The sequence below is a fragment of the Spermophilus citellus genome, assembly GCF_964194105.1.
Source record: "Spermophilus citellus genome assembly, chromosome: 10".
Taxonomy (NCBI): domain Eukaryota; kingdom Metazoa; phylum Chordata; class Mammalia; order Rodentia; family Sciuridae; genus Spermophilus; species Spermophilus citellus.
The window spans coordinates 74,766,222-74,789,898 of NC_138197.1; the positions used below are offsets into that span (position 1 = coordinate 74,766,222).

The 23,677-nt window shown below is 35.9% G+C and overlaps 1 protein-coding gene across 1 annotated transcript; it reads left to right on the top strand.

Annotated features, from left to right (window-relative positions):
* Positions 1-13,042: 13,042 nt before the first annotated feature.
* LOC308658855 (olfactory receptor 6C76-like) lies at positions 13,043-13,978 on the top strand (the record flags this gene model as incomplete). The annotated part of the gene is made up of 1 exon (XM_081311770.1): positions 13,043-13,978. One exon carries the CDS (start codon positions 13,043-13,045, stop codon positions 13,976-13,978), a length of 936 nt encoding a protein of 311 aa, XP_081167896.1.
* Positions 13,979-23,677: the final 9,699 nt, after the last annotated feature.

Sequence of the window (23,677 nt, forward strand, 5' to 3'; positions counted from 1 at the left end):
ACCACCATGAAAAAAATGAACCCCAAAGGTACAACCTGAGTGACAAACCTCCTTGAGTCCCATACTAACTGCCTACAGTTATTACCCACTTGATCCCTATCAGGGGATTAATGCACTGATTAGGTTAAAACTCTCATGATCCATTCATTTCACCTCTAAACTTTCTTACATTGTCTCACATGTGAGCTTTTGGGGAGCACCTAATATCTAAACCATAACACCCTGCAAAACCCCCAAGGATAGGGTATAGCCCAGTCGCAGAACACTTGCTTAATATGCATGAGACCTTGGATTTAATCCAGATCACTGCAATGTTATAAAAAAAATAGAAAAGAAGAGGAAAAAACTTCTGAAGAATATTCCAATGTTGTCTTTATTACAATTGTAGAAATGTAGCTTGGTAATAAATATCACTGTGTTTCTTGCTGTTACTCCTCTACATTTTCACATTTATAGTATTTTTACAAAAAATATGTTTAGTAATGACCTTTAGCATTTAAACATCATTTGTAAGATAGTAAAAGAAGAATTTCATCAAAGTACAAGAGGAATGGATGTTATCCAAAGAATAGAAGTCCAAACAATGTGCGCTTCTCTTTACTGAAGACATGAAGTATGCATTTGATGGTCTGAGAGACAGCAATTTTATATTGGCCAGTGGTATACTGTTTTCAGTTTCTTCTCTGAGGCTTTTATATGGATAAAGGTTTCATTTAGGTTTGTGTTTTTTTTATCAGTCCAAGAATCACAGGAGGAGTCTATGCTGCCTACCATGCATTTTCTAACTGACTTCTACCATCTTTCTAGCTGAAGAGATAAAGGGATTAAAAATGCTTTGTAGTTCCTAGTTTTTTTTTATGAATTTTGTGTTTCCTTTGATTAAAAAAAATTCACACACCTAGAGAACAATATATTAAAAAACAAAAGTAAATAAAATTACCCATCATTCAAGCCCTTAGCACAAATAGAAGACTAGAAAAATTATCTCTAAAGTCTACACCAAAATAAGGGGTAAGTAGAAATTTTGTGGAGTAGAGGCAACTTGGCTGGAGTCCTAGATGTGACAAAAAGTAAAAACAAAAAAATAGTACAAACTGATAAGTTTACTGAGGGTTTACCTCAGAAGGAAACTGCTCTCATTAAGAGGAATAATAAGGAATTTGGCATAGTAGATTGCCAGGTCCTAAAGAGTCCAAAGGAAATTGATGTCAAGCTGCTGGATCTTAATGCTCTTCCTTACAAAGCTTCCACGTGGGAGGCACAGTCAGGTCTGGCTCATGTACTGTGTGGACTAGGGAAAGGGTTCCTTTCAGAGGATGGGCTTGCTGAGAAATAAAAGCTAAGAAAGTAGTACTACTGTAGTGGCACACCCTCTTTCACAAAAATATCTTAATTAACCTTTCCAGAGATCCTCATCATAATTGTTGTTAGACTATCTGGAAGAATTTCTGCAACAGAGTTTTCAGTCAGGAGGTGTGTTTTTGCAGAAGCAGAATGGGATAAGGGAGACTAACTCAGGCTTCTTGTCAGGCCTGAAGCCTTCACAGAGGCATCTGCATTTCAGGGAACAGTGGTTAGGTCCTAGGGAGGGTCCCTTACAATCCAAAAGATAAGAGTGAATAATACAAATTAGCTGGTTCTTTGGGAACCAGCTAGTGGGGGAAAAGGAGAGAACGCTCCCTTCCCAGGCACTGATTTTCTCAGAGAGTGTCCTTGATTTATTTTCCAGGCCTGGGTTGATTGCCCAGAATGGTAGAAAGTCCACTTGTATGTGGACTTCTGCAGATTGTGAGTCTTTGATCTCCCCCTCTCCCTTTTATACACACTGGGTATGAAATTCTAAACATTTCTGAATTGGGAGTTCAGAGGGACAAATGGACCAAGGCAAAACCTCCCCTTTGGACCTGGCTGCAGCCAATAAAACTACTTCCTTCTAATTCCCTAGGTAGCTAGCCTTGTCTGTCCCACAACACTAGAAAGTAACCACAGGGCACCAGGAATATGTTTCCTGAGTGGGGTCAGCAACGGGACAAGCTGACCAGAGGGATGCAGCTTCTAATAAAAATGGAAGCTCATTTTTGCTTTTTTTTAAAAATATATTGGTACAGATCAAAGGGGATTGGGAGGTATAAGGTTTCAGTGTGGGAGGAGTCTTATCTCAGGCTTGCTTCTTCAGGAAAAACAGGATGTAGGTGGGCCTAGGCAGGCTGCTTGGCTCTCAGCAGGTCATGCACATCTTGAAAGTTGCAAGGCACCTCTGACAGAACTGGGTAGAAATTCAAAGGCACTGGACTCTCTCAAAACCAGCAGGAGTGCCATTGGGAGTTCCCAGATAACAGTTTTCTACTCAGTGGCTTCCATGCCAATCTGGTCCACACACATTTCACTGGTGGCTTCCTGCAGTCAGGTATCTTCTGTAGTAATATCCAGTGCCTTGTAATTAAGTACTACAAATTTAGCACCTCAAAGGGACACACAGAAATCTCACAGTGTCTATGAGTAGAAAACCTGGAAGTGTTGCAATAGTGCTACCAAAACCACCTGTGGGCTGGGTCCCTATTCTGAGGCTCAACTGGGGATCATGAGTTCACATCCAGTATTACTCAGGCTGTTGCCAGCACATTTATGATAGCTTTAGAATTCCTGAAAGCTTGTTTCTCCAGAGCCAGCAATGGAAAGATGCTGAAGAGCAACCAAGCTGGCAAGAATCTTGCATAACACAACACACAAGGACATCAAATCATCTTTGTCACATTAGAAGCAAGCCTTTTTTTCACTACTGGAGAAGAGAGTTTGAAAGGTACAACCTGAGGGTTTTCAAATCTTGGAGCCTTCATTGAAGCCCACTTGCCATGTCTTCTAAAGAAAACATTTTCCCACAAGCCTGGTGGAGAATGTAAAAAAATAAAATAAAATAAAATAAAGTTCTGAAATAGCTTGCACCAAACATTTACCAAATTTTTAGAAAACAAGGAAGGAGCACTTCCAATTTATATTTTTGGTTAGAAGCAAGAGCATGTCCCTTTTTGAAGTTTCTCTTTGAATAAGACATTTAACCTAAATTACCAGTGTTTCTACCCCATTCACATAGATTCACCTGCCATAGCAGGTCCTGGTAGATATAAAAATGATTAGAAGAACAAAAAAATTCAGATAAAGAATATATGCTAAACATACTGTAATCAAATATTTCAGTAGTTGAAACAATGTAATTGAACCCAAATTGTCCAACAGGAAAATTTAGACACAGATAACAAAAACAGCACATAAAATTTGCTTGCTTTACTTCTATTGTGAAAAAAAAAAACAGTGCTTAAGGTTTTTTTTTTAATTTGTGAATTTCATGAGCTTTATTTTTGTATTATACTCTTGGTTGTCATTGTATCTTGGTGATGCTGATATGCTTATCTACTAACTTTCTCCTGCCTAATATAGACACTCAATATGGTTTTATCAATGAATAAAACATTTTAATTGTAAATTAAATATCATGTGGCCTTTCCTCTTACTCTTTTCAGTATTTTTTTCACATTCTCCATGCTATGGGATTATATGATTTTGGCAGACATTTGTTTCAGGTTGAAAAAAAAAAATGAGATTGACAATAGGAAGTCCAAAATAATTCAAGACTGTCATGTCCTCACTTTTGTTGCTGGTATTATACAAATCTCTGCTATTTAATGTTGAGAAAACATAATTTATAAAATAAGACTAATTAAAATTATTCTCTTTTCTTTAGGGTGCTCTCATCAGTACTATACTCTCCGGAGACATTTTAATTTTGCTTTCCAGTAAGAATCCCCTGTGTCTGTTTGGAGACAAAACAGATAAAAAGCAGGTAAAACTAGTTTGTTTATTTAAAAAGAATATTTATAAACCAGTTTTTTATAGCTAGAAAATGAACTCAGTAAAAAAAAATCATAACCCATCTTTCTTTAAACAATACTTAGTGAGAGCCAAGTAAAATATATTGGCACATTTTCCTAACATCTTGGGGCAGGATTTTTTTCTTTTAATAGAATTTTTGGAAAACAAAAGATACAAGATATTTGAATCATAAAACCTGGGATAGTCCTTAACTATTAATTTTCTTCACAGTTTTCTTTTATAAGCCATGCAGCTCACCTCTTTTCCATAGCTATTGATTCTTGATTCTCATTCATGATATGAGCCCTCTCCTGCTCATGAACTAAGTTTCACTTACCTAATAAGCAAGATATGCACCTTTATCACCTCTACTTGCCTAATTATATGTAAATATTGTACTAAAACTACTAAAAGAATCCCACTTCTTCATTACTTTTTTTCCTTCTTTCTCTCTCCCCCTTTTCTTTCCTTGTCTGTCTGTCCTTCCCTCCCGCTCTCCCTCCTTCTCCCCCTCTCTCTCTTTCTTTCTTTTTTTCCTTCTTTATTTCTTCAAGGTTTTCCAGAAATTCATGATCTCTGGCTCTGAAATTCTTCCTTGTAACCAGTTCTAAACTGTCCATTTTTCTACTGCCATCTCCAATTTTACAGCTCATATTTCTACTCCTAAGTAATAAGTTGGTGCCAGAGACACTTTCTATCAATGTCGGCTTTGCAATGACACTTTTCAAACTTGAGTATCAGACTTAACTGAATTGATCACTTGGGACTGCCCTTAGAGCTTCATCCACTGTCCAGGACAACAGATTTCCCATCAGGTCACAAACTCATTCCTAGATCAGAAATTCCTCTACTTCTTGGATTTGTTGCCTAAGCCTGGTTGTAGCACCTTCTAGCAGTACTTGAGTTTATGTCAAGTTCCTGTCAGGGCTTCTCTGATATTAGTAATAGGTTTTCTATTAGAGTCATTCCTAAATATGTTCACTGTATATAACAAGAGTCATCAGCCCAAATTCCACCTATATGCTTTATAAGTTTGACATTGTGCAAGAAAATCACAATGGTCAAGAAGTGTATGACATGCTCTGAAAATAACGCATCAAACATCGTCATTCAAAGAAAAGCAACCTAGCATTTAGGTTTCAGTGGTTCACTGCTACCAGGTGGGATTACCTCACAGTAAGTGCATTTTCTATTTTTTTCCCTCATTTATTTTTCTGTCTTCTAATAATTGTATAACCTGCATCACTTAACTTTGGCCCTTAGAATCTCACATATAGAATGATAAAATAATATTATTTAATTCAGAAAGTAAAATATATAATACTTTGGGAAAATTTAGGTTTTGTTTGATTAGGATTATGGAAGTATTAGTGTTGATGGCTCTGATTCTTTGTTAGACTATTAAATATCTTGGAATATTGTGGAAAATTAAGAAATACTTCAATAAATGCTTCATTTACAGAAAATCAGAAAACATATACATTTGCATAGTAGTTTTAAAAGAATATTTTACATTTTTAGATTTTTTATTTTATAGGTATATTTTTCTTATACAGATGAATTTATTAGACATTGTCAGTGACTAGCTTCATATTAAATGACTGGTGATGCAAAAGGACATCAGACATAGTTTTGTGGTTGTTGTTGTAGATAATATATTTATTAAAAATTTAGTACACCTTGGTTAATTCTTTGTTTCTTTTTTTTTATTGGATGTTCACAACTTTACAATGCTCATGACAAATCATATTTCATAAATTAGAATCAATTGGGTTATGAACTCCCATTTTTTCCCAAATACAGATTGCAGAATCACATCGGTTACACATCACATTTTTACATACTGCCATATTAGTGACTGCTGTATTCTGCTACCTTTCCTATTCTCTACTATCCCCCCTCCCCTCCCCTCCCATCTTCTCTCTCTACCCCATCTACTGTAGTTCATTTCCCTCCATGTTTGTTATCCCATTCCCCTCGTAAACTCTTAAATGTAATTTTGTATAACAATGAGGGTCTCCCTCCATTTCCGTGTGATTTCCCTTTTTTTTCTCCCTTTCCCTCCTGCCTCATGTCTCTGTTTAATGCTAATCTTTTCTTCCTGCTCATCCTCCCTGTTCTGTTCTTAGTTGCTCTCATTATATCAAGGAATACATTTGGTATTTGTTTTTTAGGGATTGGCTAGCTTCACTAAGCATAATCTGCTCTAGTGCCATCCATTTCCCTGCAAATTCCGTGATTTTGTCATTTTTTAGTGCTGCGTAATACTCCATGGTGTATAAATGCCACATTTTTTTTATCCATTCATCTATTGAAGGGCATCTGGGTTGATTCCACAGTCTAGCAATTGTGAATTGTGCTGCTATGAACATCGATGTGGCAGTATCCCTGTAGTGTGCTCTTTTAAGGTCTTCAGGAAATAGTCCGAGTAGGGCAATAGCTGGGTCAAATGGTGGTTCCATTCCCAGCTTTCCCAGGAATCTCCATACTGCTTTCCAAATTGGCCGCGCCCGTTTGCAGTCCCACCAGCAGTGTACAAGAGTACCCTTTTCCCCACATCCTCGCCAGCACTTGTTGTTGTTTGACTTCATCATGGCTGCCAATCTTACTGGGGTGAGGTGGTATCTTAGGGTGGTTTTGATTTGCATTTCCTTGACTGCTAGAGATGGTGAGCATTTTTTCATGTACTTGTTGATTGATTGTATGTCCTCCTCTGAGAAGTGTCTGTTCAGGTCCTTGGCCCATTTGTTGATTGGGTTATTTGTTTTCTTATTGTCTAATTTTTTGAGTTCTTTGTATACTCTGGATATTAGGGCTCTATCTGAAGTGTGAGGAGTAAAAATTTGTTCCCAGGATGTAGGCTCCCTATTTACCTCTCTTATTGTTTCTCTTGCTGAGAAAAAACTTTTCAGTTTAAGAAAGTCCCATTTGTTGATTCTTGTTATTAACTCTTGTGCTATGGGTGTCCTATTAAGGAATTTTGAGCCCGTCCCCACAATCTGTAGATCGGAGCCAACTTTTTCTTCTATCAGACAGAGGGTCTCTGATTTGATATCTAGCTCCTTTATCCACTTTGAGTTGACTTTTGTGCATGGCGAGAGGAGGGGATTCAGTTTCATTTTGTTGCATATGGATTTCCAGTTTTCCCAACACCATTTGTTGAAGATGCTATCCTTTCTCCATTGCATGTTTTTAGCTCCTTTATCAAATATAAGATAGTTGTAGCTTTGTGGTTTAGTCTCTGTGTCCTCTATTCTGTACCATTGGTCCACCTGCCTGTTCTGGTACCAGTACCATGCTGTTTTTATTACTATTGCTCTGTAATATAGTTTGAAATCTGGTATTGCTATACCATCTGATTCACACTTCCTGCTTAGAATTGTTTTTGCTATTCTGGGTCTTTTATTTTTCCATATGAATTTCATGATTGCTTTATCTATTTCTACAAGAAATGCCATTGGGATTTTGATTGGCATTGCATTGAACCTATAGAGAACTTTTGGTAATATCACCATTTTGATGATGTTAGTTCTGCCTATCCATGAACAGGGTATATTTTTCCATCTTCTAAGCTCCTCTTCAATTTCTTTCTTTAGGGTTCTGTAGTTTTCATTGTATAGGTCTTTCACCTCTTTTGTTAGGTTGATTCCCAAGTATTTTATTTTTTTTGAGGTTATTGTGAATGGAGTGTTTTTTCTCATTTCCGTTTCAGAAGTTTTGTCACTGATATACAGAAATGCCTTTGATTTATGTGTGTTGATTTTATATCCTGCCACTTTGCTGAATTCATTTATTAGTTCTAGTAGTTTTTTTGTAGACCGTTTTGGGTCTTCTAGGTATAGAATCATGTCATCTGCAAATAGTGATAATTTAAGTTCTTCTTTTCCTATTTTTATACCTTTAATTTCTTTCGTCTGTCTAATTGCTCTGGCCAGTGTTTCGAGAACTATATTGAATAGAAGTGGTGATAGGGGGCATCCCTGTCTTGTTCCAGATTTTAGAGGGAATGCCTTCAATTTTTCTCCATTCAGAATGATGCTAGCCTGAGGCTTAGCATAGATAGATTTTACAATGTCGAGGTAAGTTCCTGTTATCCCTATTTTTTCTAATGTTTTGAACATAAAGGGATGCTGTACTTTGTCAAATGCTTTTTCTGCGTCTATCGAGATGATCATATGGTTCTTATCTTTAAGCCTATTGATGTGGTGGATAACATTTATTGATTTCCGTATATTGAACCATCCTTGCATCCCAGGGATGAATCCTACTTGATCATGGTGCACAATTTTTTTGATATGTCTTTGTATCCGATTTGCCAGAATTTTATTGAGGATTTTTGCATCTAGGTTCATTAGAGATATTGGTCTGTAGTTTTCTTTCTTTGAGGTGTCTTTGTCTGGTTTTGGAATCAGGGTGATGTTGGCCTCATAGAATGAATTTGGAAGAGCTCCCTCTTTTTCTATTTCCTGAAATAACTTGAAAAGTATTGGTATTAATTCTTCTTTAAAGGTTTTGTAGAACTCCGCTGTATACCCATCCGGTCCTGGGCTTTTCTTGGTTGGAAGTTTTTTGATTGCTTCTTCTATTTCATCTATCGATATTGGTCTGTTTAAGTTGTGAGTTTCCTCCTGACTCAGTCTGGGCAAATCATATGACTTAAGAAATTTATCGATGTCTTCACTTTCTTCTATCTTATTGGAATATAGGTTTTCAAAATAATTTCTAATTGTTTTCTGTATTTCTGAAGCGTCTGTTGTAATATTGCCTTTTTCATCCCGTATGTTAGTGATTTGAGTTCTCTCTCTTCTTCTCTTCGTTAGTATGGCTAGGGGTCTGTCGATCTTATTTATTTTTTCAAAGAACCAACTTTTTGTTTTGTTAATTTTTTCAATAGTTTCTTTTGTTTCAATTTCATTGATTTCTGCTCTGATTTTAATTAGTTCTTGCCTTCTGCTACATTTGCTATTGTTTTGCTCTTCCTTTTCTAGGGCTTTGAGATGAAGTGTGAGCTCATTTATTTGTTGGTTTTTCCTTTTTTTGAGGAATGACCTCCAGGCAATGAATTTCCCTCTTAAAACTGCTTTCATTGTGTCCCATAGATTCCGATATGTTGTGTCTGTATTTTCATTTATCTCTAAGAATTTTTTGATTTCCTCCTTTATGTCTTCTGTAACCCATTGATCATTCAGTAACATATTGTTCATTGTCCATGTGATGTAGGATTTTTCCTTCCTTCTTTTATCATTGATTTCCAGTTTCATTCCATTATGATCTGATAAAGTGCATGGTATTATCTCAACCCCTTTATATTTACCGAGGGTTGCCCTATGGCATAATATATGATCTATTTTTGAGAAGGTTCCATGTGCTGCTGAGAAAAAAGTATATCCACTTTATGATGGTTGATATATTCTATATATGTCAGTTAAGTCTAGGTTATTGATAGTGATATTGAGGTCAATAGTTTCTTTATTCAACTTTTGTTTGGAGGATCTGTCCAATGGTGAGAGAGGTGTGTTGAAGTCACCCATGATTATTGTGTTGTGGTCTATTTGATTCTTGAACTTGAGGAGAGTTTGTTTTATGAATGTCGCAGCGCCATTATTTGGTGCATAAATATTGATAATTGTTATGTCTTGTTGGTGAATGGTTCCTTTTAACAGTATATAATGTCCTTCCTTATCCCTTTTGATTAACTTAGTCTTGAAGTTGATTTTATTCGATATGAGAATGGCCACGCCTGCTTGCTTACGAGGACCGTGCGCTTGGTATATTTTTTCCCAACCTTTTACCTTGAGTCTGTGTATGTCTTTTCCAATCAGATGTGTCTCCGGGATGCAACATATTGTTGGATTTGTTTTTTTAATCCATGTTACCAGCCTATGTCGCTTTATTGGAGAGTTTAAGCCATTAACGTTTAGAGTTACTATTGATATATGGTTTGTACTTCCTGCCATGTTTGATTATTTATCTTTTTTTTCCCCCCCTAATTTAGTTTGTTTCTCCATGGTTAGCTTTCCCCCCTTCCTCTGTCTTTACCGAGGCACTTCCTGCTGATGGTTTTGGTTATTGTTTTCCATTTCTTCCTCGTGTAGAGTTTTGCTCAAGACGCTTTGCAATGCTGGTTTTCTGGCTACAAATTCTTTTAGCTTTTGTTTATCATGAAAGATTTTTATTTCGTTGTCGTATCTGAAGCTTAATTTTGCTGGATACAGAATTCTTGGTTGGCATCCATTGTCTTTCAGTGTTTGAAATACGTTGTTCCAGGATCTTCTCGCTTTCAGCGTCTGTGATGAAAAATCCGTTGTCAGCCTTATTGGTTTACCCCTAAATGTAATCTGTCTCTTTTCTCTTGTAGCTTTTAATATTTTCTCCTTGTTCTGTATATTGGATAGCTTCATAACAATGTGTCTTGGCGTTGGTCTACTGTGATTTTGTGTGCTCGGTGTCCTGTATGCATCTACAATTTGTATATCTGTTTCCTTTTTTATTTCTGGAAAGTTTTCTGTAATTATCTCATTTAGCAGGTTATTCATTCCCTTGGCATGAATCTCTGTGCCTTCCTCTATCCCGATGACTCGTAAGTTTGGTTTTTTTAAGTTATCCAAAATCTCTTGGATGTTTTTCTTGTGATTTTTTACCAGCCTATCTGAGTTGGCTAGACTCTTTTCAAGTTGATATATTTTGTCTTCATTATCTGACGTTCTGGCTTCTACTTGCTCCACTCTGTTAGTGATACTCTCGATTGAGTTTTTAATTTGGTTTATCGTTTCCTTCATTTCTAGAATTATTGTTTGATTTTTTTTTTATAATCTCTATCTCCTGATAAAGATGCTTAACTTCTTCTTTTATCTGTTTTTGTAATTCCTTTTCAATGTGATCTTTAAGGTTCCTTTCCATCTGTCTAAGGTGTTCCTTGAGTTCTTTATATGGCCATTTTTCTGATGACTCCAGGTCCTCCTGAATATTTAGGCTGTCCTGCATTGTTTGTACTCCTTTTCTTCCTTGCTTTTTTATGCTCATGATACTTCTTGTTCTGTTTGACTGCTGAGTTACTGTTTACTCTTATAAATTTATTTGATGCTTGGGAGGAGAGGTATTAGAGGGGAAGGGAAGAAGTCACTAAAGAGAGTGAGTGTAGGCAGGTGGGGTTCAAGAGAGGGGGAATAAGAAAGTTGAAAAGAAATGAATAGACAAAAGAAAAAAGTGAGAAGAAAGAGAGAAAAAACGAAAAAATAAAAATTTAAAACAAACAAACAAAAAATTATAATGGTATTAAAAAATGGAAATTAAAGTTTAAAAAAAATAGTAATAATAATAGAATAAAAAGAATTAAAAAAATTGAAACCATTGATAAGAAAGTTAAAGAACAACAACAACGTCAACTACAAAAAGTGAAAATAATAAAAAAAAATACTAATAATAATCATTAAAAAAAATAATAATAATAAATGCAGTCATAGAGCTCGATTAACTTCTCTTCCAGTAGGTGGAGCTATGCCCACTGGGCCAGGCTTCTCCTCTTGATAGGTGGGAACCAATCACTGTGCCTCAGCTCTTCTTCCCATACTGTGCGAGTCTCCAGTCCTGAGTGCCTAGGTCCTTCTCTTGTGGTTCCTCAATCCAGGCCCCACTCGCCTGTGATGCTTACCACATTACTGGCTACATGTCGGGTCTGCTGCTCCTGGGAGCCCTGTTTTCAAGGATGCCTGGGCACACCCTTTCTGTTTTCCTCCCTCGGACCCTATGTTTGTAGGGCTTGGGGCTGAGGACCCCCAGCGAATTTGTTTGCCCTCAGGTAGCAACTCCCCTGGTAGCTGGTGCAAGGGACCTCTGTTGTCAGCCCTGGTGGGAGCGATAACCGCGCTCTTGGGCGCCACGCTTGTTCACGACCTTAGCAGCGCCGCTGCGGCCTCCGCTGCTCCTCGGCCCGGTGCCTAGCTCCCGGGGCCCAAGCGGCTGCTGCCGCGGCTCTCCAACCCCTTCCTCCGGAGTACGGGTCCCCTCGCAGGGGGATGCCCAACGACCCCAGAGCAGGCTCTGCCCCAAGGTGCAGCAGGGAACAGGCGACCGAGGCGCTTGAGGCCGTGGTCCAGCCTTCAGAGGACAGGGCTCGGCACGCAGCCCAGTTCCAGTCTCTAGATGTGGCTGCTGGACAGTGTAGACAGGGCCATCAAGGCAGCGTGCCGAAAGCAAATGGCGGCTCCCGCGGAGTGGATTTTCGGCCCGAAACCCCAGCCCAGCCAACAATTTCAGTCCACTAACTCTCCCTGTATAGACAATATTAAAAAAAAAAAAAAAAAAAAAGGGCGGGGTGTACTGAGCTTTCTTTGCCTCAGGTACTTAAAATCCACTGCTGATTACCCATTCAGCTTCTCTGCAGGGAGCAAAGTGAAAGAGGAAGCATATGGGCACAAAGCGCCCGCGGCTCTGAACAGGAAAGCGACCGGGAGCCAAGCGTCTCTTTTTCAATCTTGTTTTTTCTGCTGCTTGGCCGGGTGGTCCACTACAGACTAATGGTGAAAGGAGCTCTAACAAGCTGTGCAAAGTCTCTATTAAAGCCGCTACTCTGAGCACCAGTTTCAGCAGTTCAGCAACCCCCGTACGCAGCCCAGTTCGCTATTTCATAAAGGCTTGGTTAGATTCCCTTCACGTCGCCTCCTGAGCTGGGTGGGCGGGGGGGCTGTTTGCCGTGCAGGTGGGGACCCTTATCGCTCGCGCCGGGCCCGGCCGCCGGGGGCCGTTTGCAGAACCGGGCAGGCGGCGCTGGTGGCCGTTTGGCGGCGGCTGGCAGCGAGACTGAACCTCTGCACCGCGTGGCCAAGATTCACTCGTCTGGGACAAACTGTCACCTCTAATAAACTTACTGATTCCCAGCAGGTCTCCTTTCCACGGAATTTTGCTAGAGGTTCCTCCGTAGGTAGATTCTAGGTGTATTAATGGGTCTTTCTGATCGCGTTACTGTGGAGATCTTGAAAATACTGCTTCCTCGCCGGCCGCCATGTTGGGTCCCCACCAGTACCAGTAATTTTTTTTCCTAAAATCAATTCTTTGTTTCTTTATAAGCCTTTTATGTTTCCTAATTCAGAAGAAGTGGTGAAAATTTAGTACCATACTCACTAAATCATTGTTTCAAATTTTCATTTTTAGACCTATAAGAAGTAAACAATAAAAAATGAAAAACCATACATCTGCAACTGAGTTCATTCTTCTGGGATTAACAGATGACCCAAAGCTAAATATTTTCATTTTTCTATTTCTGTTTTTCACCTACATACTGAGCATTACTGGAAACTTAACAATTATCACCCTCACTCTGGTAGACTTGCACCTAAAAACACCCATGTATTTCTTCCTTAGGAATTTCTCTTTCCTAGAAATCTCATTCACCACAGTTTCTATTCCTAGATACCTGGTCAGCATCATAACAGGGGATAAGACCATTTCCTATAGTTCTTGTGCAGCCCAGGTGTTTTTCCTCATACTGCTTGGTGCAACAGAATTTTTCCTTTTGACTGCCATGTCCTATGACCGTTATGTGGCTATCTGCAAGCCACTGCACTACACAACAATAATGAACAGCAGGATCTGCACCCTGCTTTTCCTTGGTTCTTGGCTGACCGGCTTTCTCATCATCTTTCCACCTGTGATCATGGGACTACAACTGGATTTCTGTGACTCCAACATGATTGACCACTTCACTTGTGACTCCTCTCCTTTGTTCTTGATCTCCTGCACAGACACATCCCTCCTAGAGCTCTTGGCATTTATCCTGGCCATATTAACTCTGATTACAACCTTAACATTAGTGATTCTGTCCTATATGTTCATCATTAAAACAATTCTGAGGATCCCCTCTGCTGAGCAAAGGAAAAAGGCCTTTTCCACTTGCTCCTCACACATGATTGTTGTCTCCATTTCTTATGGAAGCTGCATTTTCATGTATGTCAAAACTTCAGCCAAAGAAGGAGAAGCATTGACCAAGGGCATAGCTGTGCTCAATACCTCTGTTGCCCCAATGTTAAATCCTTTTATTTACTCCTTAAGGAACCAGCAAGTAAAACAATCCTTTAAGAACTTGATTAAGAAATGTTTTTCAAATAAAATTTAATGGTAAAGAAGTCTATTGCCTGAAGTTTAAATGGAACTTCGCATGCAATGCCATATCAACATTGTTGTATTTGGGCATCAATGCCCTATTGAGCTGTCTTTTCCTGAATGTTGTATTATTCATTTTTCCTATTTTGATCTCATTTGGCACAGTTTTAATTTTACATTTACATATCATTAAAATTCTCTGAGTATGAATATTTTGATTTCACAAGCCTGGCTTGATGCATTTTTGCTTTCTGAATTTACCTAATATTTCAAGCAAATTGTCATTGAAGTGACAATGGTTACAGGAATTAGTTTTCTTTTCTGTAGCACATAATAGTATAGGATATATATAATATAATATATATATATATATATATATATATATATATATATATATATACACATAATAGTATATGATATATATCCAAGAAGGAAAATATTTATAAGGATCTAGTGAGTATCCAGTAGGCTGAGTGCAGAAATTATCAAATCAAAACAGTGTTTAGCAAATAATTGAGAAGCATGAAAACAAATTACACAACTTTCAAATATGGGTCATCATTTGAACCCACTATGATAAACACCGTCAATACTATATGGTTTCCCATTACCATCCTCTTTCTTTTATCAGGTCTGAATGATTGGGGTTATGGAGGAAGATCTATCAAATAACATTTGGGATATGTTATGAGAAGGAAATGCAATGTGAGGAGAAAGAAAGTGTCATAAAAACCTAAAGAAGTGTTATATTTTTTAAAAGTTAGGGGAATAAGCTTATGGAAAAATTGAAAGGTTAAAATAAGAAAGTTAGGGGCTGGGGTTGTGGCTCAGGGTAGAGCGTTTGCCTAGCATGCATGAGGCACTGGGTTTGATCTTCAGCACCACATACAAATAAAAAATAAAGATATCGTGTACACCTATAACTAAACAACTAATAAATATTTTTTTAAAATTAAGAAATGTAATATTATATATACAGTAAGGAAGTAATAAGGAAGAAATTTTAAAACTAAATATGCTTCTATTATTAAAACAAACCTCTTTGCTGATTCCATAAACTGTAGAATACAACGATGAGTATACTTTAAGTCAGCATGATCTAGATGGGGGAGAAAAGTGACAACTGGATTGTAGTTCAGACAAATTTTGGATAGCAGGTGCAGCCTTCTTAACATAGATTTCCAAATGTCAGACAAACAGGCTACTAGGACAATAACTATAATCTTGTGCCTATTGAGAACTCTATATGCCACAATTACTATTCTTGGTGATCTGTATGTGTTATGTGGGACAAAAGAGATTAAACATTTAAAAACTGTTTTCAGGCTTGCATTTAGAGCAAGGGGTCAGATAAATAGAGGTTATTTTCAGAAGTCCTGACATTAAGATTGCACAGTTTTCTAAAAGCTTGTACTCAGGGTTTTATAAGATTTTACTAAAAGATGAATTATGTGAACACTACTTCTAAAAAGATTTAGTGACACCCATACAAAAATATTATTTCTCAGGTGTTTCTATGATCACAACAAAATAATTAAAACTATTTTAAATAGTTGCTATGGAAAATCTTGTGTTTTGCATTGAGGATATTAACAGAATTATTTTCAACCTCTAAAGCATAATTTATTCTTGAGACAAAAAAATGCATATAAAAACAAACATATTAAAAGAGCCAAAAGCCAAACAAAAAAAGAGAGGTCTTCCCAATGTGTACTACAAGAATTTAAAGAAGATATCTGAGTATTTGGATCTTTAGATGGGCCTTAGAAAGGATGAAGAGAGACAAGATATACTAGGCAGAAGAAGCAGGATAAGCCAAAGAAAAGCAACGGCTCCAACACAATTTGGTTGCAAACAGAATTTATAGTTCCCTTTTTAATCATCTGTAATAAATGCATAAACCAGTGGAAACAGCAGTTGGCCCATGTCCAGAGTTCTTTACCACATTCAGATGACTATGAAATTACTTATTATAAAATTGTCTCCTTTACACAAACCATCCAAATGGAAACTCTGAAAGAAATGTTAAATTATGTAATAACCTAGAATTTTTTTTTCATATCAAACTGTTGATTTATCCTGATTCAACCACCACATGTACATGCTGTAGATGTATCTGTACAACACATTCTGTGAGGGAACGTAATATAAGATCATGTGAACACAGGCCAATAACTGCAATTATATGCAGTTTTGCTGAAAATTGTGAATATCACATAAAAATTAAAACTTAAAAGGCTTGTCAGTGTTAAATCATTATTCATCTTATGTATAATCTTTCAAAGTATCTACAACCTGAAGTATAGATAGTAGTTAAAACACTAGTGATTTAGTAGTTAACACATTTTTGTATACACTTATTTGGGCCAACCTTCTGCACTTCCATACTTAACTCATCATCCTACTAAGTAGAGAGCACTGAAGATTCATTATTCTCCCTAAGCATTTAATTCTATATAAAACATATGATTGATTTAAATGTTATTTTAGAAATCTTAATTTTGACCGATTTATTACATGTTCTTAGAAAATTTATCAAATTACCTTCTTTTCTAAAATTTACTATAACCACTTATCTGAAGTATTGGTACTCCTTGCTAAATATGATGTGCAAGAAAATATGAAAGTTAACCTTCCCTTGATATCATGAAGGATTTATGTCTTTTGTCTTACAGGAAAAGATCTAACAAGAACTAAGAATTATCAGGGTAAATGAGATCCCATAACATCATTTCCTAAGGGATTGTGAATTACAGAAGTATTTTCTACAAATACACACACACACACACACACACACACACACACACTCACACACATTTTTATATATTCTAACTGTGCATCCAAATAATTTTTTATATGTTGATATACTAGTTGATCATCTACACTCACCAAGTCCCAGATAGATAATTTAGGGTTTAGAAAGAGAAAGAAGAACGTTTTTAGGTTGATATAAAAAGTGAGAATATGAGAAGGAAAAATATAGCCTCTTGCAGACCAATTGACTTCAGGCTAAATATATTATACTACAAGTACCTTGTTTCCTTTTGGTTTATTCAATAAACAACAACATCCTATCAAAAACACCACATCAACTCATGGAAATATTTCAAATTTGTTAATGGTTGCATACACCTTCTTTGTAATCATGAATCAAAGTTGCTTTAATTGTTTTCATATTTTGTCTAAGAGATTGCTCCAATTTTGACAATTAGAGTACACCAATGAATAAAATTATGTATATATATTTTCATAAGTTTTTTTAATAAAAACACAAATTACATATTACATATAAATTCCTAAAATTGGGATTTCTAAACCAAGAGCAAATACCATTCATTTTCAGTTACAATGTTAAGTCATTTTCTGCACACAATATTTCAGTTCCCAACAACAGTGTATTATTAGGGTTTTTGTTTCTCATCAACCTTAATAATGGGGTATGTTTTATAGTAACAAAATGTTTTCTACCTTATGGGTTAGGCATAGTAACTCAGGATAAAGTTATGTTGAATTTCTGTAATTATTTGTGGATTTAATATTATTTCACAAATATTATTTCATAAATCAAATAGTCATTTCCTATATAATTATGAATTGCCTATATATATATATATATATATATATATATATATATATTTAGCTAATTTTGTCTATCAATTTTTTATTTTATTACCCTTAAAGAGTTCTTTATATATCAATAATATCATTTTTACATTTGAATTGTACAAACATTTCCTCCTAATTTGCCTGTGACTTGATTTCATGAGGTTGTGTCTATGTAGGTGTCCTAAAAAAAGTTTATTTTTGTGTATTCAAATGTTTCAATAATTTTTATTTTGCTTAAATTTGATTAACAGCAAGAAACTCTTTTCTTATATCAAAGATGTAAAATAATTCACCATATTGACTGTTTCCTATGTTGAATAGCTTTGTGTTTAATATAATTCCATTCACATATTTTGCTTTTGTGTCCTGTGTTTTTGGGGTCTCATCCAAAAATCCTTGCCCATTTCAATGACTTAAAAATCCCACCTATATTTTCTTCTAGTATTTTTATTGTTTCAGGTTTCACATTTAAGTATTTCCTTCTTTTTGTGTAAGTTCTTGGAACTGGTGAGAGATGGGAACTTAGCTTCATTTCTCTGTGTTTGTATATTGAATCTCACCAGACCTATTTATTGAAAAAGACTATTTTTTCTCCAATTCATGTTCTTAGCTTCTTTATCATAAATCAGTGGCTGTAGGCATGTGGGTTTGCTTCTAGGCTTTCTATTCTGTTCCTCTGACCCATAACCTGATATAGTTATGGGCAATGAAGCTTAATAGATATCTCTGAAAAGAAAACAAATCACCAACACAAATAGGAAAACATTTTCATCATGACTAGTTATCGGGAAATTGAAAACCAAAACCACAATATTACCTCACTAAGATAAGAATGACTGTAATCAAAAATACAAAAGATACCAAGTGCAAGTGAAGATGTGGAGAAAACATTACCCATGCACACGTTGGTGGGAATCTGTATTATGACCAACATGGAAAACAGTATGGAGGTTCCTCAAAAATTAGAAATGGAAGTGTCATATACTCCAGGAATCCCACTGCTGGGCACATATTCAGAGGAAATGAAATCAGTATGTCAGAGGAAAATCTGTACTCCTATGTTTCTTGTAGATTATTCACATTAGCTAAGAAATGAAAACAACCCAAATGTTCATCAACTGATGAATAATAAAGAAAACATGGTCCATGCATACACTAGAATACTATTCAACAATGGGGGAAGGAGAATGAAATCCTGTCATTTGAAAAGCACAGATGAAATTGGAGATCATTATGTTAAGTGTAAAAAGCAAGACACAGAAAGACAAGTACTATATGATATCACTTGTATGGAATCTAAAAATTTTTATTTCATAAATACCTATAGTAGAATGATAGTTAAAAGAACTATAAAAATAAGACAGAAGGAGAGATGAGGACTGGTTTATCATTAGGAATTAAAATACATTTAGATAGGAGTAAGAAGTCCTTTGCATGGCAAGGTGAACATAGATAACAAAAATCCAACTGTATATTTCAAAAATGTGAAAGAAAGGCTATTGAATGTTTTAGCCATGAATAAATAAAAATATTTGAGGAGATATATGTCTTTACCTTACTTAAATATTTCATAATGTACATATCAAAACTTTATGTTCTGTGTATCAGTTAAAAATTCAGAAAGAAATCCACAATTTCTTTCAATATTATTTATTTTCATTTTTTACATTTAGATCCCTAAGGCAATAAAAGTCAATTTTTGTGTATGGTGTAAGAAATGAGCTAATTTTCCATCATTTCAAATTGATTTTCAATTTGCCCAGTAATATGTATTTAAAAGTTTATAGTTTTTCCTGTGATCTTCCACCTTTATTGTATGCAAAATTTTATATATAATATAGTATATATCAATGTTTTAATTTTTTTCAACTTATATAATTATTAATACTTCTACAACTTGACATTTTCATTAACTATTCAATGCCTGATAATTGTAATTATAGATTTTGTTTTCCTAATAAATTCTTTATTTTTGCTTTATTTTTTATGTATTTCAACTATATCTCCTAAGCTAAATATTGCTGGTATTTTTATTGATGTTTTATATACTTTAAAAAAATGAGAACTTTCATCATTTTATAAAGAATAATTATATCTAATCAAAAAGAAGAATTTGTCCTTTCCACCTTAAGGGAGTGTGTATAATTTTCCACTTTATCCAAATAAGAGTTATTTTCTTTCAAAATACAAAATCAATAAATCCTATGTGGGTCTAACTGAGAATAAAAGGAGAGAAAACTAAAATAATAAAATTAGAAATGAAAAAGTAAACATTATGGTGGATGTTTCAGAAATAAAAGAATCATAATGGACTATTATTAAAAATTTCATGCCAAAAATATTGAATAACCTAGAGGAAATGGAAAGATGCCTATAAATATATATCCTAGCAAGACTGAATCAAGAATAGCCTAAACAGACTAATTACAATTAAAGAAATGGAAGTAGTAAACAAAACTGTCCCCAAGAAAAGAAAACCCCCCCAAAAAAATGGTCTGAAGATGAATTCTACAAAAAAACAAGGAAGAATTATTTCCAATTCATGAACTCTTTGGGAAAAAAATAGAAATGCAGGGAATAGTTGCAAATTCACTGACATCACTCTTTGAGTAGAGCCTTCAACAGAAGCAGTGATTTGCACTCTCTGATACCATGGCTTTGGTTTTCATACCATTGAATTAAACATAGCTGAGTTAACATCACACATGACTTTCTAGGTCAGCTAGTAGGCCATTTCTCACAGTTTCTTTCTTAGTGTGGTAAATTAAAACCATGAGAGGAGCTGTGAAAAACTTGGAAGTGAAAAGAGAAGTAATAATAATTCTCCAGAGGTGTTTTTAGTCAGGCTGCTGAACTAATATGTACCCTCCCAGAGTATTTTCTCACTAAGTGTTTGAGAATTACCTACTTTGCTGCTAATGTTTTGGTAAACACTCTCTAAGAAATTACTGAAATTCATTGCCATTTCCCATTCACATTTTCTGCACCTTCCCTGCATGGCTCCAACTTGAAATCTTTTTGGGATGATGGGGATGGGTTACCAACGATTGAACTCAGCAGCACTGAACCACTAAGCCACATCTCTAGCCTTATCTCCTATTTTATTCAGAGACAGGGTCTCACTGAGCTGCTAGTGCCTTGCTTTTCCTGATGCTGGCATTGAACTTGAGTTTCTATAATTATTTGTGGGATTTAATATTATTTCACAAATCAAATATCCATTTCCTATACAATTATAAATTTTCTGCATAAATATTTAGCTAAGTTTCTCTAACAAGTTTTTATTTACTTACACCATTTAAGAGATTTTCTTATATAATTATTATCATCTTTTCATTCTAATTAATTATACATGGCAGCAGAATACACTTCAAATCATTGTGCACATATGGAGCATAACTTCTCATTTCTCTGGCTGTAAATGATGCAGAGTCACACCATTTGGGCAAATCATATGTGTACATAAGGGAATAATGTCTGTCTCATTCCAACATCCTGTCATCCACACATCCTCTCTCCTACCCTCACTCCCCTCTGGCCAGTACAAAGTTCCTCCATTCTTCCCTAGCCCCACCCTCTAATATGGTTCAGCATCCACATAGCAGAGAAAACATTTGGCCTTTGATTTTGGGGGATTGTCTTATTTTGCTTAGCATGACAGTTCCATCTATTTATCAGAAAATGCCAAAATTATTCTTCATTAAGACTGAGTAATGTTCCATTGTATATATATACCACATTTTCTTTATCCATTCATTTGTTGAAGGACATCTAGGTTGGTTCAATAGTTCAGCTATTGTGAGTTGAGCTGCTATAAACTTTGATATGGCTGCATCACTGTACCATGTTAATTTTTAAGTTCTTTGGATATATCCCAAAGAGTTTGATAACTGGGTCAAATGGTGGTTCCATTCCAAGTTTACTGAGGAATCTCCATACTACTGTCTAGAGTGATTAAACCCAGTTGCGGTCCCACCAGCAATGTATGAGTGTATCTTTTTCCACACAACCTCACCAACATTTATTGTTATTTGTATTACTGACAATTGCCATTCTGATGGGATTAAGATGAAACTTAGAGTAGTTTTGATTTGCAATTCTCTAATTGCTAGAGTTGTTGAACATTTTCATATATTTGTTGATTGATTGTGTATCATCTTCTGAGTGGTGTCTATTCACTTCCTTGACCTATTATTGATTAGGTTTTTTTTTTTTTTTTTTTTTAGTTCTTTACATATCCTGGAGATTAGTGCTCCATTTGGGGTTCATTTTCTCCCATTGTGAAGGCTCTCTCTTCATTTAATTGAAGGTTTCCTTTGTTGAGAAGAAGCTTTTAAGTTTTATGCCACCCCATTTATTGATTCTTGATTTTACTTCTTGTGCTTTATAAATTTTATTAAGGAAGTCAGTTCCTAAGCTAAAATGATGAAAATTTGGGCCTGTTTTTCTTCCGTTCAGCACAAGGACTCTTGTGTAATTCCTAGGCTCTTGATCCACTATGAGTTGAGTATTGTGCAGGGTGTAAGATAGGGTTTTAATTTCATTTTGCTATATATGGATATTCAGTTTTCCCAGCACCATTTGTCAAAAGACGTTATCTTTTCTACAATGTATGTTTTTGGCATCTTTGTCTAGTATGAGATAACTTATTTGTGTGGGTTCTCTCTGTGTCTTCTATTCTATACCATTGATGTACATATCTGTTTTGATGTCAATACCATGCTGTTTTTGTTTCTACAGCTCTGTAGTATAGTTTAAGTTTTGGTATTGTGATGCATCCTAATTTACTCTTCTTGCTAAGGCTTGCTTTGACTCTTCTAGGTCTCTTATTCTTCCAAATGAATTTTATGATTGCTTTCCGTATTTCTATGAAAAATAACATTGGGATTTTAATAGAAATTCCATTAAATCTACATAATGGTTTGGTAGTATAGCCATTCTGACAATTCTGTTGGAATTCAATAGTTTCTTTGCTTCTCTTCTCATCTGATATGTGGGGTTGTCCAGAGTGTGCTGGCATCTCTATCCTCAGGAAAGTAAGGGTTGCTAGGGTGTGAGGGTTTCCAGTCTCTGTTGGAAGAATGCACCCTAGGAATATCATTTGGAGTCCTCTCGTGTGATACAGAGTGATCTTAGCCCCTTATGTCACATAGGGACCCCACAATTCCTGGTCTTTAATTTAGTCTCTAAACTATCTCTCCTGCCCCTACCCTTTTGTAAGGATTCTGGCTGTGGAAATACACCTGGCAGCATTCCTCTGAGAGGATATTCCTGGGGGGTGATAGGCACCCTGTGGGAAAAAAAAAATGTCAAAGAAGGAGTTTAGAATGTACATATTTAAACAGATTTGATAAGAAAAGGACAACATCTCTAGTAATTAGAGAAATGCAAATCAAAGCTACTTTTAAAATTTCATCTCACTTCAGGCAGAATGGCAGCTATTAAGAATACAAACAACAATAAGTATTGGTGAGGATGTGGGGGGAAAAGGCACAGTCATACATTGCTGGTGGGACTGCAAATTGGTGTAGCTAATGTGGAAAGCAGTGTGGAGAATCCTTGGAAAACTGGGAATGGAACCACAATTCGACCCAGCTATCCCACTCCTCTGTTTATACCCAAAGGACTTAAAAACAACATACTACAGGGACACAGCCACTTCAATGTTTACAGCAGCACAATTCACAATAGCTAAACTGTGGAACCAACATAGATGCCCTTCAGTAGATGAATGGATAAAGAAAATGTGGTCTATATACATGACAGAATATAGATCAGCATTAAAAGAGAATACAATCATAGCATTTGCAAGTAAATGGATGGAGCTGGAGAATAAAATGCTAAGTGAAATTAACTAATCTCAAAAAAACAAATGCCTGATGATTTCTCGGATTTAAGGATGCTGATCCATAATATGCTGCAGAGGGTGGGTGTGGGGGAGGATTAAATAATCTCTAGACAGGAGCAAAGGGGAAAGGGAGAGGGAGTGGAAGGGAGGGGGTATAAGAGTAGGAAAGATGGTGGAATGTGATGGTCATTATTACCCTAAGTACATGTATGAAGACACAAAGGATGTGTACAACCAGAGATATAAAAAATTGGCTCT